The following is a 15,197-nucleotide window of genomic DNA, read 5'->3' as shown; positions in this document are numbered from 1 at the left end:
TTTTCACAGCAGGGGGTGAATGAATTAGGGCAAGCTTCCTGGGTGCATCAGCCTGCAACTTCCTCTCTCTTTTCCTGGCCAGCCTCTCATCTGCAATTGCACTCTCAACCCTGCACTGCAGCCAAGGACGCATTTCAAACAAGGAAGGCAACTTCAGAGGGAGTGGTTCAAGTGCTCTGGGACACCCCCAGCCCACTTTATATTTAGAATCATAGAATCATAGAATCATGGAGTTGGAAGAGACCACAAGGGCCATCGAGTCCAACCCCCTGCCAAGCAGGAAACACCATCAGAGCACTCCTGACATATGGTTGTCAAGCCTCTGCTTAAAGACCTCCAAAGTAGGAGACTCCACCACACTCCTTGGCAGCAAATTCCACTGTCAAACACCTCTTACTGTCAGGAAGTTCTTCCTAATGTTTCCCTTGCTAAGGACAGATGCTGCCTCTTTCACCACAGAGGACCTTGGCTTGACATCTGCAACAGACACAGGTAGAGAAATTTAGCAGCAAGAGATTCTGACCCAATGCAGGCTCCAGCGTGATTCCAGATTTCAGGTGCTGAAAAGGCTGGATTTCAAAAGAGAAACACTAAACACGGTTCACCTGCCCGCTGTCTCTCTGCAGCTTCTGTAATTTAAACCAGAAAGATCATCTCCCGCAGCATATTCTACTTTCTCCAGCTGGAGCGGTCATTTATAAGTCTGAGTTAAACTGCAGCCTCCTTGGGGCAGGGGACCTCTCTTGCCCTATGAAGAAAGACTAAAACACTTGGAGCTTTATAGTTCAACAACAACACTGAAGATCCAACTAGACACGGCACTAAACATCCCAGTTTAAACACCCATAAAATAATAATTATAGAAATAGCAATAGCAGCAGCAAGTGACTGGAGTGGGGCACTCCTGATTTTCAACATGGGAGGGGTGGGATTTGCACCAGGAAGGCAGCAGTGAAAAGGTTAAAGCTTCACATGTCAGAGAGAGTCAACGTGGTACCCCTCCAGAAGTTGTGGACTACAACTCCCATAATTCCTGAGCACTAGCCATGCTGCTGTGGCTTTGGGGATCGTCATCCACAACTGTTCCTCCTGCTGCAACCAAGCAATCAAACTAATAAACCTGTAATTAAATATAGTTTCCTGTATTTTTCTACGCTAGGAAACAAGAGTTACCCACTTAGGAACAAGCCAAGGCATTAAGCCAATTTCAAACTGAGCTTTTATATCCTGGTTTATTCTGAAACTGCTAACTATAATTTCCTGGTTTGGATGAAACAGGAACCGATATGGAATTAAGAGACTTCCTGGTCTGATTGCACATGCCAGAGAGGAAGTGGAGAAATGGACTGTGTGTGACAGCGAAACTTGTTCTATCTCAGCTTCTGAAGCTGATGAACTAATAATAATAATAATAATAATAATAATAATAATAATAATAATAATAATTGTGTCCTGCCCATCTGACTGGGTTGCCCTAACCACTCTGGGCAGATTCCAACAAAGTATAAAAGCACAGTAAGACATCAAACATTAACATTTTCCCTATACAGGTTCGTCTTTTTCTTAAACCCATATAGTTGTTTCATCATCAAATGCTTAGCCATTTGACCAAGCCCAATCTTAGCTCATTCTAGCCCAGGCAGAGAAGAGTCTGCAGTGACCACTTCCTATTCCATGGAACGTTAAGCTGTTTCACTGCAAACCAGCATGGGTGGCTTTGAGTTTAGCGGGTGAGGGTTTTTTGGTGGGGAGGTGAAGGATGAGGCCAGGGATCTAAAGCAAAATACATTTCATAGCCTCTCGCAAGAACACACTGCAGATCAGCTGTAAAGGTGGTGCAAGGCACGAGGGCTTGAGTGCGCTTCTGACTGCATTGCACAAGGACAGAAAAGGACAATTTGTGATCGAGTTGTCTAGGGACCTGAGGGCTTGTGCCTTTGTAGGCAGCTTATAGATGTTATGGACTAAAATTCCCATCCCGGACTGCTGGCTGGGACTGAAGGGAGATGCAACATCTGGATGGCAACACAGTGGGTACTCCTGCCTGAAGCCAAGGTCTTATTTTGTGCCATTTGTTAAGAGCAACCTTGCTGAAACAGGTCAAGGTAGGTCCATCTGCTTCCAACAATTATCAGATGGAGATCTATGGCAAGAAGACGACAGCTGTCACAACTTGTTCACCCCCAAAATCTGGGTCTGCTGCACCTAATAAGGGAGCTTTATTGAGCTATCACACCTAACAGCCATTGGCAGAGCTGTCCTCCTATGTGACTTATTCTCCTGGAACATTTCCCAGCTTTGGGTCCTCAGATGTTGGGTTTGTTTATTTATTTGACAAGTATATAAACTGCTTCACAGCCCTTGAAACAGTGCACAAGAAAAGGTAACAATGAAGCAGAATACAAAAAAGTACACAATCTCAAAAACAAAACCATCTCCACAATTTTTGTTCCTCTATGATTATCATTCTATCTTACTAACTATGCCATTATTATTATTATTCCTATTCCTATTGTTATTATTATTATTATTTACTACTTACTGCCCAGATAAAAACATAAAAACCTATCACACAACATTGTTCAGATTCAGGATAATTAAAAACACACAATCAAAGAATCCCATTACGACATTAAAATCTATATGACCATTTCTACAGATGTACAATCTGTAGCTGAACCACAGCTCGCATCACCTTTTACTATTGGCCATAGTCCAGATGTTGGACTATTGGCTGATGTGGTACAACATCCGGGGACCCAAGGCTGGGGCTACCGAGTTACTAAAGAATTTAGAAAAATTCCTTCCAGTAGCACCTTAAAGACCAACTAAGTTAGTTCTTGGTATGAGCTTTTGTGTGCATGCACACTTCTTCAGATAAAGAATTTAGCACATGGCCTGCACAAATGGAAACTGTGCAGAGAGCCCAAGGGGATCTCCATTTTTATCAGACATGCAGGCAACTGATCTGGATCAAAAAAGCACAGCAGTCCTCTGAGGGCATGCCCTGGGATTCTTGCACCCAAAAACTAGCCCAGAATAGGACTGTGGCAGAAGAAAAGAACAGGGAGCTGGGAAAGGTACGGCAGTCCTTGCTGGGTCCCTTTGCCTCTTGCAACCCAGCTCTTCCAAAGAGGAAATGCCTTTACAAACAGAGAAGTCATGTCTGCCGGGAAAATAGGAGCAAGATGTCTCTGGTTTTACATTTGCAGCATCATAGGGGCTTATTACTCTGGGGCTGCCCAGGTCTCAGAGATGTACAGTCTCCCCCCCTTGGGACTGGTTTGGTGGGCATCACTCAACACTGAGCAGGAAGTGTTCCTGTTTGGAAATGCCTTTATATGGGGAAGGGCACTGCAGCCCAGCAGCAGAGGATCTCTGCTTTGAATGCAGGTCTCAGGTGCGTCTCCAGGTAAGGTGCATCTGCCAGACACTGCAGACAATCCTGAGCTCGATGGACCCATGGGCCAACTTTGCCCAAGTGTTTCTCTCTTCTACACAGAGAGCCTTTGCAGGGTGGGGGTCACCTTTACCTTGCCCTCCTAGCCTCGAACTACAGCGAGCTATGGTTCCTCAGTGGTGAGCAAAGAGCACTCTGTACATGCCCACCTGCCCCATCTCCAATAAATCTAGTGCTGAGGCCTGGCTCACGTTAGTCTCTGTCTCTCTGTCTCTCTGTCTCTCTGTCTCTCTGTCTCTCTGTCTCTCTGTCTCTCTGTCTCTCTCTCTCTCTCTCTCTCTCTCTCACACACACACACACACACAAGCATGCCTTTCAGGAAATTGAGAGGGTTCATTCCCACATGCAACTGCACCCTCCTGATGTTATTGTGTGTGTGTGGAGGTTTTCTGGATTTTCTTTCTTTGCAAAGAGAGAGAGAGAGAGAATTCATTTTATTTTTCTGATCTGCACATTGCACAAAACAGTTCGGGGCTTGCAGCGCTGCAGGAAAACCGGAAAGATTTAAGGCAGTGCATTTTCACCCAGCCAGCCTCTGCCCACCCCTGCCTGGATTTCCCTGCTCCTGGTGTGGCTCAGAATACTAATGACTCCCCTTCTTCTGTCAAAAGGGAGCAGAATTTAGTGGTGGTGACGTGGTGGTGGGAAAGGGGGAGGAGCAATAAGGTTTCCAGACAGGTAAGGAAAACAAGGGAAAATCCCCTCCGTGCTCCCCACCCACCCCACAATACGGCTGCAGTCTCGGCAGGTTCCATTCATACATGAAAACTGGGCGGTGCAAATGAACCCATGTTCATGAGTGTACAAGGGGAGTGCATACAAAAGGGTGGGGGAGATTTAGATTTTCTGTATCTGGCATCCAAATGTCTTAAGCCCTGGCACCTTGGTGAAGTGGGGGGGGGGGGAGAGAGAGAGAGAGAGAAAGAAGAGGGCACTTGAGAGAAATGGTGGCACCCCAAAATTTTTGCCCCCAGACCAGGACTTGAATTACAAGTGGTTGTTGTTCTTGTTTGAAAAATGAAGTTCTAGAGAAGGCATAGAGGGGAGCCATCAATGAAACAGAACCATTGGGGGTGGGAAAGAGATGAGAATGGGGGTCATTGGGGATTTCTTTATTTGTCACTCAACCTCTCCCCAACCCCAGAATCCAAGCACTGCCCCAGACTTCAAACTTGCAGACGCAGCGCTGTAACAAAACATCCCATTTCTCTAGAAGTGGGGTTCTCCGCAACCTCTTTGTATAACCTTAAAAATACCTCTGACATGCTGATGTCGTACAAAGAAGGGCAGATCTCAAATTGTGGAAGAAAAGGTGTGTCTAGGTGGGAGTTTATAGACCCCCGACTTCAACCCCTAATTTTAACCATATCCTATCTCCTCCCTGCGACCTTTTTAACGCCCCCATGCCCACGCTGTGGGGACCAGCATAAAATGTAAGGCAGCCCCTTCCATCCAATCGAACTGGGTTTCTCCTTCGGCAACCAGAAATACCAAAGCAGACAAGCAGCCCCTGGAACGTACGAAACAGAATCAGAAAGGCTCCTGAGCTCGTACAGAGCGCATTTCTGTAGAGGGAGAGAGGGAAAAGGCTGCCCGGGTCAGAGCGAGGGGTGGGGCGGGTGCAGGAAGAGAAATTCCCCCATCGCAGCCTTTCCAGATTCCGGGAGGGGGAAAGGAAAGCAAAAGCGAGAAGGCACTCTGCTCATGCTCAGAGGCCTCTTTGCCACTCACTGTCGAAAGAGCCGCTCCATGTCCTTGATCTGCCTCCGGGAGAACTCGCGGAACTCGGTGTAGGGGCTGAAGACGCGGTGCTGGGCGCCGCCGCCGGGCGAGAGCTGCGAGGGGTCGTTGAGCTCCGTGCGCCGCTGCAACTTGGCGCTTAGCTCGCCGTCGGCGCCGCTGTCCAAGGCCGGCGGCTCGGGCTCCGGTTCGGCCTCCGGGTGGTGCTCGGGCGGCTGCTGCTCGGCTTCGCCATTGTGCTCCTCCACTTGCAAGCGGCGGCTCAGCTTATCAGCCAGCTCGTCGGTGGCCATCGCGGACGAGAGGCGAGCAGGAGACGAGCTGATCCGGCCCGAGCGCGCCTCCTCCCGCTCGCTCGCCTGCCAGCCGCCGGCTCCGCCCCGACCCGCTGACTGGGCGCGCCGCGGCGCGGATGGGCGGCCGCCGGACGATGCCTGCGCAGGAGACGCCCAGACAGGCGGGCATGGCAGCAGCAGGAGGAGGGGGTTTCTGCTAAGGCTTACTTCCGAGTAAGCCTGTAGGGAATCGCAGTGCAAGGAGGGAGAGAGGGAGGGGGAAAGCAGGGCTTGTGAGCAGCAGAGCTCGGGAGATGGACAAGAATGTGTCCTCTGCGGTTTACTCCCGAGTAAGCATGTAGGGGGTGGGGGGCAAGGTTGGGGAGCCCCACAGAATCCACCAGGTCTTATGGGCAGCAGTGCTTAGGGGATGGACTCCAATGCGTCCTCTGCGGTTTACTCCCGAGTAAGCGTGTAGTAGGGGATGGAGTGCAAGACTCTGGAGAGAGGAAGCTCCATCCCTGAATTCTCTGGGACTGCTTCCCTAGTAAACACGCACCCCGGGGTGCATTGCTTGGGAGCGATTGCTTTCTGTCAGGCATGCTCTCAAGGATATGTGCAAAATGTCCGGGTGCAAGATGGAGGGGAGGGAGCCCCACACAACCCGCTAGGGCTTGTGGATAGAGTGCTTGGAGTGGGTGGCATTGTGTTGTCTTGGGTTTCGCTCCCCCCCCCATAGGTGTGCAGTAACGAATTACCTCTTTGGAAGGCAGAGCATGCAAGGATTTTGGGGAGCTGCTGACACCACACCAGGCTGATGAGGAGGGTTGCAGCATGGGGGTCAGGATGGAGGCAGGTCACAGCGTCTCTCCATAGCTTCTTTGGAAGAGTGGGCTGGGCCAGAGCTGACACTCAAATGGGATAAAGTTTGCCCAATCTAGCAGCTGCCTCTGTATAGATGGAACATCCAGGAAATCCTCTCCATCAGATCTTGGTCTATGTTGCATTATCATCAAGGAGGGGAGAGAGGTATTCGTTCTTCCTTCTTCATCCCAGGCCTCAACCTTCATGTAGACTCAGCAAGCATAACCAGCCACACCCCAGTAGGGCATTTGTCAAGATGATGGTGTCTAAGATCCATATGTTGATTCAACAAGCTGGTCAGACTTAGGAAAGTTACTTTCACTTCTCAATGGCTGCTTGCAGACTTTAAACTATGTCACTCCACTCCACCATAAGTCTCAGGCAAACATCCAAGGTTCTTTGGCATCTCTAGGCAGAAGAATAGCTTTTGCTGGGTTTCGGGGCAGCGGCCAAAGGCATGTCGGATGTCGACAGTTGCCGTCCAGCCATTTTGGATGGCTTCAGCGGGATTTGTCTAAGATCATCTGGAGGAAACCAGGTTGGCGAATCTCAGAGGAATGTCCCTTGCGATTCACAAGTGTCGAGGTCATTTAAGAGCAGGGGATGGGCTTGCTGCATCAGGCCAATGACCCATCTATTCAGCATCCTCTTCTCTTGCAGTGGCTGACCAGATGCCCCGTGGGATGCAGCAGCAGATTTGTAGGAGATATTATCAAGCCAGCGCCATCCGCTGACCTTTTCCTTGGTGACATTTGTACAATCTGTCTGGAGACTCATCAGTGGGCATCTTGTGGAGTGGGGGGGGGGAGGTGGCGAAGATGGGGCGGATGTTAGTACGCAGAGATGTAAAACTGCTTACAAGCCCTGTCTGTGCCCCCCCCCCAATTATTTCTTTTAAACTACAATGGAATCCTCAGTCCTGATTGTGAAACAATTTTTTTTAATGTTAAGGTAATTAATTGCTTGCAGAGCCATGGACTCAGTTTAAATACTTGAAAAATCAGTGCTTTTTTTTTTTTGAGAGGAGGGGCAGCTAAATATTAAAGTCTCTGGCACAGCTTTCTAGCTTCCATACTCTAGTGTAGGATCCCCCAAGATTCCTGCATTGCAGGGGGTTGGACTAGATGACCCATGGCGTCCCTTCCAACTCTACAGTTCTGTGTTTCTAACATGATACTTGTGGGCACAAAGGTTTCTGGATGATTGTCACCCTTTCTCACTTCCTCTTCCAGTGCAACGTGCTCTTAGATGCTCAGGCCAATTCTGCCGGAACCCATTTCCACGCGGAACTGCAGAATAAATGAAGTATCTGCGTGCTTTTCTTACATTCTCTCTTACATGTCTCTCTGCAGGGAGAGAAGTGGCTGGAAGTTTGGAGCCCCCCCCCCCTTGCACTTGCTCACCTGGCTATTTGGGGTGGGGTGGGGGGCTGGATTCAGTGTGCTCTCCCTCATTTGCTGTCAAACATCTGAGTGGCAGAATCAGCGATGGATGCCCTGCTAATTTAGTTGATTAATTCACAGAATAATCAGATTAACTCCACAACAGATACCTAACTTCTAGGTAACAGAAAAAGCAAAGGAAGTAGTGTTAGTTTAATACAGTGGTACCTCGGGTTAAGAACTTAATTCGTTCTGGAGGTCCGTTCTTAACTTGAAACTTTTCTTAACTTGAAGCACCACTTTAGCTAATGGGGCCTCCTGCTGCTGCCGTGCCACCGGAGCACGATTTCTGTTCTCATCCTGAAGCAAAGTTCTTAACCCGAGGTACTATTTCTGGGTTAGCGGAGTCTGTAACCTGAAGCGCCTGTAACCCGAGGTACCACTGTAAAGGTATTGCCCTACTATGGATTCTGGACTAATCCAGTTAAGACTACAATCTCCTCCTACGTGATGTCTTAAGACCCTGACAAAATGCAGACTTTGCAGCATCAACATCAAGAAAGCTTTCTGCTTATTTCCCTTTCTTCACTGCTTTTCCTGATGAAGAGTTCTGGAGATATTGAAATCTTGCTTGCAGTTTTTGTGATAGATGCGTATTTTGACTGGGTATTTAGGTGTTTTTCTAGATATCGAAGTCTGACGGATGCACCTGAACTACTCTGTAGAAAGCAGTTGAAGTCATCTGTGTGCACATTAGTATATCTTGCTGGGCAAGATAAAGCAAACAGCAAATTCAATAAGTAAGAATAACGATAAATTTCCTTTTCAAGCGGCAGCAACCAAACTTGTACACGCACAGTCTGTTCCAAATGTGGCCACATCATAGATCTAAATAAGGGCATTTACATACAGTATTTTTATTATTTATTTCCAAATAATCCTTAACAGTAGCACAATTATACATGCTCAGAGGAGGCTGGCTGTTGAGCCTCTGCATTCATTACTGCTCTGAGCCTGCAGTCACCCTCTGCGGGGTCATTGTGGTCTCCACATCCGGAGTGGTATCAGTCTCTAGTCACTGCAGATATGCAGCAGGGTGACAAACCCTCCTTCAAAGGCAGCCAGATACATGCTCTGCTGTGGATCTGGGCACGCACAATGGGCTGTTTAGTGACATTAAGGCATATAGTGGTAATGACCACAGAGGACTCCTTGGATGGGGAAATGTTTTTGCTGGGGGGCAGGGGGAGAACACAAAACAGAGGCAGGCAAATTGGTTTAAATTCTGTTTCGTCTATCCACTGACATCTGAGTTCTGATGAGCTTTCTCCTTTCCAGCTCAGCTTCTGTTTCCGCTGGAATCCCCTGCAGCAGTCATAATCCTCCGTTTGTGACACAGGAGCCTTTGCTGTGCAAGGGATTATGACGTCCCAGTGCTGGCATTCTTAATACTGATTGCCCTGGCAGAGCTGGGTCACGCAGGAGAAGCGGCACTGCCAGCCTCGAGGGTTCAAAACTATAGTTGAGGCTGTTTGTGCACGATGTCCTTATTTGACAGCGACAGCCCTGATTTTTTAATGCTCATCTCTGGAGAAATCTCTCTTTTGTCTTTTTGTATCCCTTGTTATGCTTTTGTTAGTGTGTCAAAATAAGACAGGACATTAAATGCATCCTTAGAAAGTGCATTAAAATAAAAATCATAAGTGCAGAAGGGGAGATTTTCATTGGGGCTTAAAAAATAAATAAAATTAATAATAAATACATAGGGGTGCCATTTTCTTTGGGACCACAGTGCACATGGAGGGGAAGTTTATGTCTTCCCTCCCCAGCTGGGATCCCAACAACCCACCCACCCCTGGTTCCACTGTTAGCCTTAGTAGAAGTCCCCTTTCCTTCTTCTTGTGGGGAAAGAACATAGGCACTTAGGAAACTGCCTTTACACTGAATGAGGCCTTTGGGAGAAATGTGCTCTAAAATGCTGACCATTTTTTTGTGTGTACACTTAAAAACAATAGCTGCAAATTGCTGTGGAAATGTGGAGAACTGAACTTAACAAGAACGGAACTGAAAAAATGAGAAACTGAAATAATATGAAATTGACATATTTCTCCATTTCTGTGCTGGAAACAAGCCTTTGATAAGGCGTTGTTATGAGTACTGCCCTGAGGGTTTTTAGCATTGCCACTCCAGCCCTCTGGAATCAGTTGCCAATGGAAAGGGGACAAGTGCCTGGTGTTTTTGACATCTATTGGAGATATTTTTGTTTAAGAAGACTTTCCCTGAAGGACAGCATAGTCATTTTACGGAATTAATTGTATAACTGTAGAGATAGTATTATTGCTTTTAGGTAATTTACTATGTAATCTTTTGTAGTCTATCTTGGTTTTATTATACATGGGTATGGTAACGTTTGGTTGCAAAACAGTTTAGGAATCTGCAAATAAAAAGTAAAAAATCCCATTTGGACTTGTGCAAAATGCTTACCCCTGTAATCGTACAGCTTGATCCCTTCGCAATCGTGGCGAACCAAGATTTGTACCCACACAGATCTGAGTCCAGATGGAGACGTGCTCTTCTAAATGATGATTTTCTGGATTTCACAGAATGTTCATAACTTGGGCGCTGTATTTTTGAGATTCCTGGCAATATGCATTATTTGGATAGCTTTGATTTGTGCTTGTTGCTGCCTATTTTGACAACACCGAGGACGGTAACAGGTTGGTTCCACATGGCAGTTCTGGAGAGTCAGTGATTTCCTAATAAGCCCCCCTGTCTTCATGATAGGAGGCCAATCTGGATGAGTGGGGGATTTTATTTTATTTTATTTAAGGATGGTGGTTTAATCTGTTTTGATGGATGACTGGGAGTGGTGGCAGTGAAAATGGGAAGAAAACCCTTTTCTGTAATTGAAAGTGCGAAGCTTTTCATTAATGTAACAGATTGTTTTATGGATGGCGGAATTACCAGTGAACATTTTGAATGGTATTAGAAGAGCAAAACTCATCTACAGCAAAAGAGGGAGATGATGTCAACGTCTCACTTAGAGCCTCAAGACACAGATGCCAGGAGTTGGCTGCTGGCAAGGTCAGCTCGTGGAATTGCTGGGAACTAACGGGGGCCAGCAAACGGTTATTTTTGGAGGGTGTAATTAATGCTAACGGAACATGAACAAATTACTCCAGAATTTCTACTGGGAAGATCTGATGCCAACCAGTCTTCGCAGAACAGATGGGGATGGCTGTTGCAAAATGTTCCGAGGCAGAGGAGACGTGCAAGGTTGTGTGCTGTCCTGAAATAAACCCTTGTATATTGCAGAAAGAACGCAGATGTGGCCAAAGGGGCTCTGGAGTAAACCAGAAAGGTTCTTGGTTATCAGCACATCTGTATGTAAAACATCCTAATGATTTCTCCCAGGAGATCAATTCCCCTGATCTTTCCCTGGGCTTCCCCCAACTGCGAAGGCAACAGTTATCAGTGACACAGTTCCATCTTTTATATGTGCTTTGTATGCCACATGTCTTTTATCGTGGTACCCAGGCGGTCTCCCGTCCAAGCACTGACCAGGCTCAGACCTGCATAGGAACACAGGAAGTTAACCCCTTCCACCTTTTGCAAAGTTTAGGAACATGGGAAGTTTCCTTATACCAAGTCACACTGTAGATTCATCTTGCTCAGGATTGCCTACAATGGTTGTGGCCAGTGCTTTTTTTCTGGGGGTGGGGTATGCAGGGGTACGCATACCCCCAAACATTTTGTGAATCTTTGTACTTTTGTCCATTTACTGTATTTATTTTTCCTGATTTGAACTATAAAATGGTGATTTTCTGGAGTCAAAATGAGAGTACAGTGGTGCCCCGCAAGACGAATGCTTCGCAAGATGGAAAACTTGCTAGACGAAAGAGTTTTCTGTTTTGGAGGTGCTTCGCAAAACGAATTTCCTATGGGCTTGCTTCGCAAGACGACAATGTCTTGCGAGTTCCTGCTGGGTTTTTTTCCCTCCCCCCCCTTTTCTAAGCCGCTAAGCCGCTTATCAGCTAATCCGATCAGCAGATAAGCCGCTAAAAGCCGCTAATAGCGCTAATCCGTCAATGGGCTTGCTTCGCAAGACAAAAAAACCGCTAGACGAAGAGAATCACAGAACGGATTATTTTCGTCTTGCGAGGCACCACTGTACCCCTAAATATTTTCTTTAGAAAAAAAAGCACTGGTTGTGGCTCTTCAGGGTCGAGGACAAAAGACTTTCTCAACTTTATATAGAGATGCCTCTGAATGAAAAACTTTCCCTTTGTAGGACTTACTAAAACTCTCAGTTGATTCCAGATCAGCATTTGGCCAACATTCAAAGCTACTCCTTTGTGAGCTTGGTGCTTGGTATCTCCTGTTTTTGCTAGCTGTGGTCCTGGTGATCTGCTGTCTGACTTGGTGCCTTTTCCCATGCTTGGCTGAAATACTCCTGCAAACCTTCGTCTAAGGTGGGAGGCAGATTTAGAAGAGACCTCAAGGATCATCTAGCTCAACCTCCCCACCATGCAGGCATGCATAATAAATAAAATCTGTCAAATGATGATGTACAAAAGAACCAGATCCACGATTCCAAAAGATGGGATTCCAGATTGGACAAAAGGTTGCATCCAACCAAGTCCTACTCAAAAGTAACACACTGAAATTCATGGACCTAGGTTAGTCATCAATGGGTCTACTTTGAGTAGGACTAACACTGGATACAATCCATCTTTCTTCCCTCCCCCACAAAAAACCCTGTTACAGGTATCGGAAGATCTTAAGAATTTATACATAATTTTGAGTTGAGTCTCTATACATTTCTCGTAATCAAGATACAATGTACCATATATGAGTATCATCTGTACAAATAAGTCTATACATATACATATATGTATATAAATAAATTCTGTATAATAAGACACCAGGTGTTTTAGGCAATGTTGTAGCAGCATCTTCTATTTACAAGCTTAGACAAGGAGCTGGCCAGAATCTTCCTTATCTGTCGCTTTCCTTGGGTAAGCAGAATTGTTCCTACGCAGAGGTGCTGCAGTGCACTCGTTTCTTACAGGCTGCTCCTGGCCCCGCAACCACCTGCTTTTCAGGGAATGGTTTCTTAGGGGCTGCCATCTGCATAAGACAGAGAAGGGAAGATACAGAGCAAAACACATGTGTGTGCTTCTACATTTATACTTTAGCAAAAACGGCAAGTCAAATGCCTGTCAAAAACCAGCTTACGGGGGTGGGGGCAAAGAGCAACCGAGTCGGATTGAATTCTCCACAAAGGGTAACTCAAAGGGTTTCAGTCCTGCTCCTCAAGCTCTCAGCACACTAGCGACTTCCCTGTGGATGTACTCAAACCAAGCAGGGTTAAACTCTCTGCCCATCATCGGATGAACTCAGGGATGGGTGTGCCAGCAGGCTCCTCCCAGGGAACATGCTCACACACCTAAACCAAGCAGGACCAAAATCCTTGCCTATCAGATGATGTGCGAGGAGCTCGATCTTGCTGCTGCACTCCTACCTGCCCCACACCGGATATCACATATGATGCCAGTTGTGGGGCAAGTGGTGTGGTTTGGGGAAAACGGCCTGGTGGGCCAAGAACACACAAAACGAAGTTGAGGGCTTTCTGAAAAAGGAAGCAGGTTTCCACCAATGATACCCCTGCTCTTCAGGACCTCCCCCTCCCCACTTATATTATCCAACTATCTTCATTTATGGCTTGTCGGCTAAGAGGCACTCTTACTACACTGGCCAGGCAATTTCCTACCTTGCTATCCCTGAATTTCAGAGTGCAGGCGTAACACGACGAAATCTCACTCTTCCTCTCCTCTAACTGATTCTAGGGTGGAAACAGCAGGGAACAAATGGCAAATCTCTCTCTGGCAAAGCAACAGAGCTAAGAAACAATGCAGCCGTCGCTTTTCTCCGAGCTGTGTTGGTCGAGCGCGCTGGAATAAGTCTCTGTGTTTTCAGTTAAGCTGGCAGGGATGTCAGTCAGTGAAGGACTGCAGCCTAAAGCAATTAGGAATGTGCACTTGTGTATATAATTGTCACCTAACTCAGTTTGCAAGTCAAGCCGCAGCAACCTGCTGCCTTTAATAAGAGAGAGAGAGAGATGCCCTAACAATACTCCATCTCTAGCATCGGGGATTAGGACAGAACTCGATGGCGTGTGACTATGGGTTTCTCCAAGTACAGGGATTTCTCATTCCTTGCTCCTAAGTGATGCCTTCAAGCCTGTTCACCCTATAGAAATACAGAAATAGAAAGGCTGCTTCCATACTAAGGTCTCCTTAATGCTGTGGAGGAGATGCTTTTCAGCAGTCAAGCTCAACCTGGAACGAAAATGGCACTTAAGATAGCACCATTAGATCTGGAAATGTCTATCCTGGTGGCCAAGATGCTTCTATCATGTTCGTTCACAAGTAAGTTCCATTCTCCAAAGGTTGCCTGCAACTTAAATTAAAAGCTTTCCCTGCTTGTGTTGTTACTCGCTTCAGTGCAGCCGCAGGATTACTAATCAATTCCCCCCTAATTAGCAAGTTTAACAGCATGAAGGAAATAAATAAGGAGAGCAGACCAATAAAACCACTCTCCGGGGAACAGGAGCTCATTAATTAAGCAGCAACTAGTGCTGAACAGGAAGCAATTACAGGGGGCGAAGCTGAAAGAAGGAAGTTTCTAATTAGAGGCACAGAAGTCCTGAAGGCCCTCAGCAGCACTTTCCTAATCAACAGGCGCTGCAGTTGCATTTTAAAAGGAGGTTGGTTATCACAGATCAGGAAAGAGACACAGAATGTAACATATTGGTGATGGCATTGTATGACTTTTCTGCAAAAAGTGACTGAAAGAGTGCTTTACCTGCAGAAGGTCCCAAGCTCAACCCCTGACATTTTCAGGTAGGACTAGGACAGAGCCCTGTCTGAAACATTGGACAGCTGCTGCCAGCCAAGGCAGACAATACAGAACTAGGTGCACCCATAATATGATTTGGCATACGATAGCTTCCTATATCCTACAGCTGCTGAATGGTAAGACAACCTGTTGCACAGTGGCCTTAACTGGCATAGTCTTGCTTGGTGGGCAGGTGGTCTAGACTGGGCAGAGCAGCCCACATGCCCCTGAAACTGAAAATCATATGGCGGCTCGTGCAACCAGGAAGATCCCCAGTCCTGATACTCGTGGCCATGGAAGACGAGCAGACCAGGAGAGTCTTCCTCTCCCCAAAACTCACCCTTACATTTAAGCACTAGCCTGGTAGCCATAGGCGGCCAGGGGTAGCATGTGGGTGAGCACACAGAGTTCCATGCAGAAGAGTGAGGGGCTGGCAGGAGAATGTTCCATCTCTCCTCTACAGCTAATGTGGAAACCAAGTGGGATCCTAGAGAAAAAAAGCCTATTCCTTGGCACCCAGCAGTACACAGCTCTCCATTACCCTTTCTGCTAGCCCCCAGCAGGGAAGTAGTATCT

The 15,197-nt window shown here is 46.9% G+C and overlaps 2 protein-coding genes across 22 annotated transcripts in view; both read right to left on the bottom strand.

Annotated features, from left to right (window-relative positions):
• Positions 1-5,588, bottom strand: part of EFHD2 (EF-hand domain family member D2) — a 33,841-nt gene extending 28,253 nt beyond the window's left edge. For both annotated transcript variants that reach the window (XR_014528430.1, XM_083513303.1), the window contains exon 1: positions 5,192-5,588. Coding sequence is in view for 1 of the 2 variants with exons in the window: in XM_083513303.1 (XP_083369429.1) it covers positions 5,192-5,493 (302 nt within the window). In the remaining variant the exon portion in view is untranslated. The remainder of the gene's footprint in view (positions 1-5,191) is intronic.
• Positions 5,589-12,494: 6,906 nt separating this feature from the next.
• FHAD1 (forkhead associated phosphopeptide binding domain 1) overlaps positions 12,495-15,197 on the bottom strand; it is a 38,323-nt gene continuing 35,620 nt past the window's right edge. For 12 of the 20 annotated variants that reach the window (XM_083512867.1, XM_083512865.1, XM_083512850.1 and 9 more), the window contains 2 exons: positions 13,495-13,566; positions 12,495-12,851 (listed from right to left, as the gene is read on the bottom strand). In XM_083512867.1, the coding sequence (XP_083368993.1) occupies positions 12,756-12,851; positions 13,495-13,566 (168 nt within the window). In that variant the 3' untranslated portion in view covers positions 12,495-12,755. The remainder of the gene's footprint in view (positions 12,852-13,494; positions 13,567-15,197) is intronic. The other 8 variants (XM_083512869.1, XM_083512854.1, XM_083512857.1 and 5 more) reach the window with 1 other exon arrangement.

The sequence above is a fragment of the Podarcis liolepis genome (genome assembly GCF_965112155.1).
Source record: "Podarcis liolepis genome assembly, chromosome: 7".
Classification (NCBI taxonomy): Eukaryota; Metazoa; Chordata; class Lepidosauria; order Squamata; family Lacertidae; genus Podarcis; species Podarcis liolepis.
This window is presented reverse-complemented; position numbering and strand designations above follow the sequence as displayed.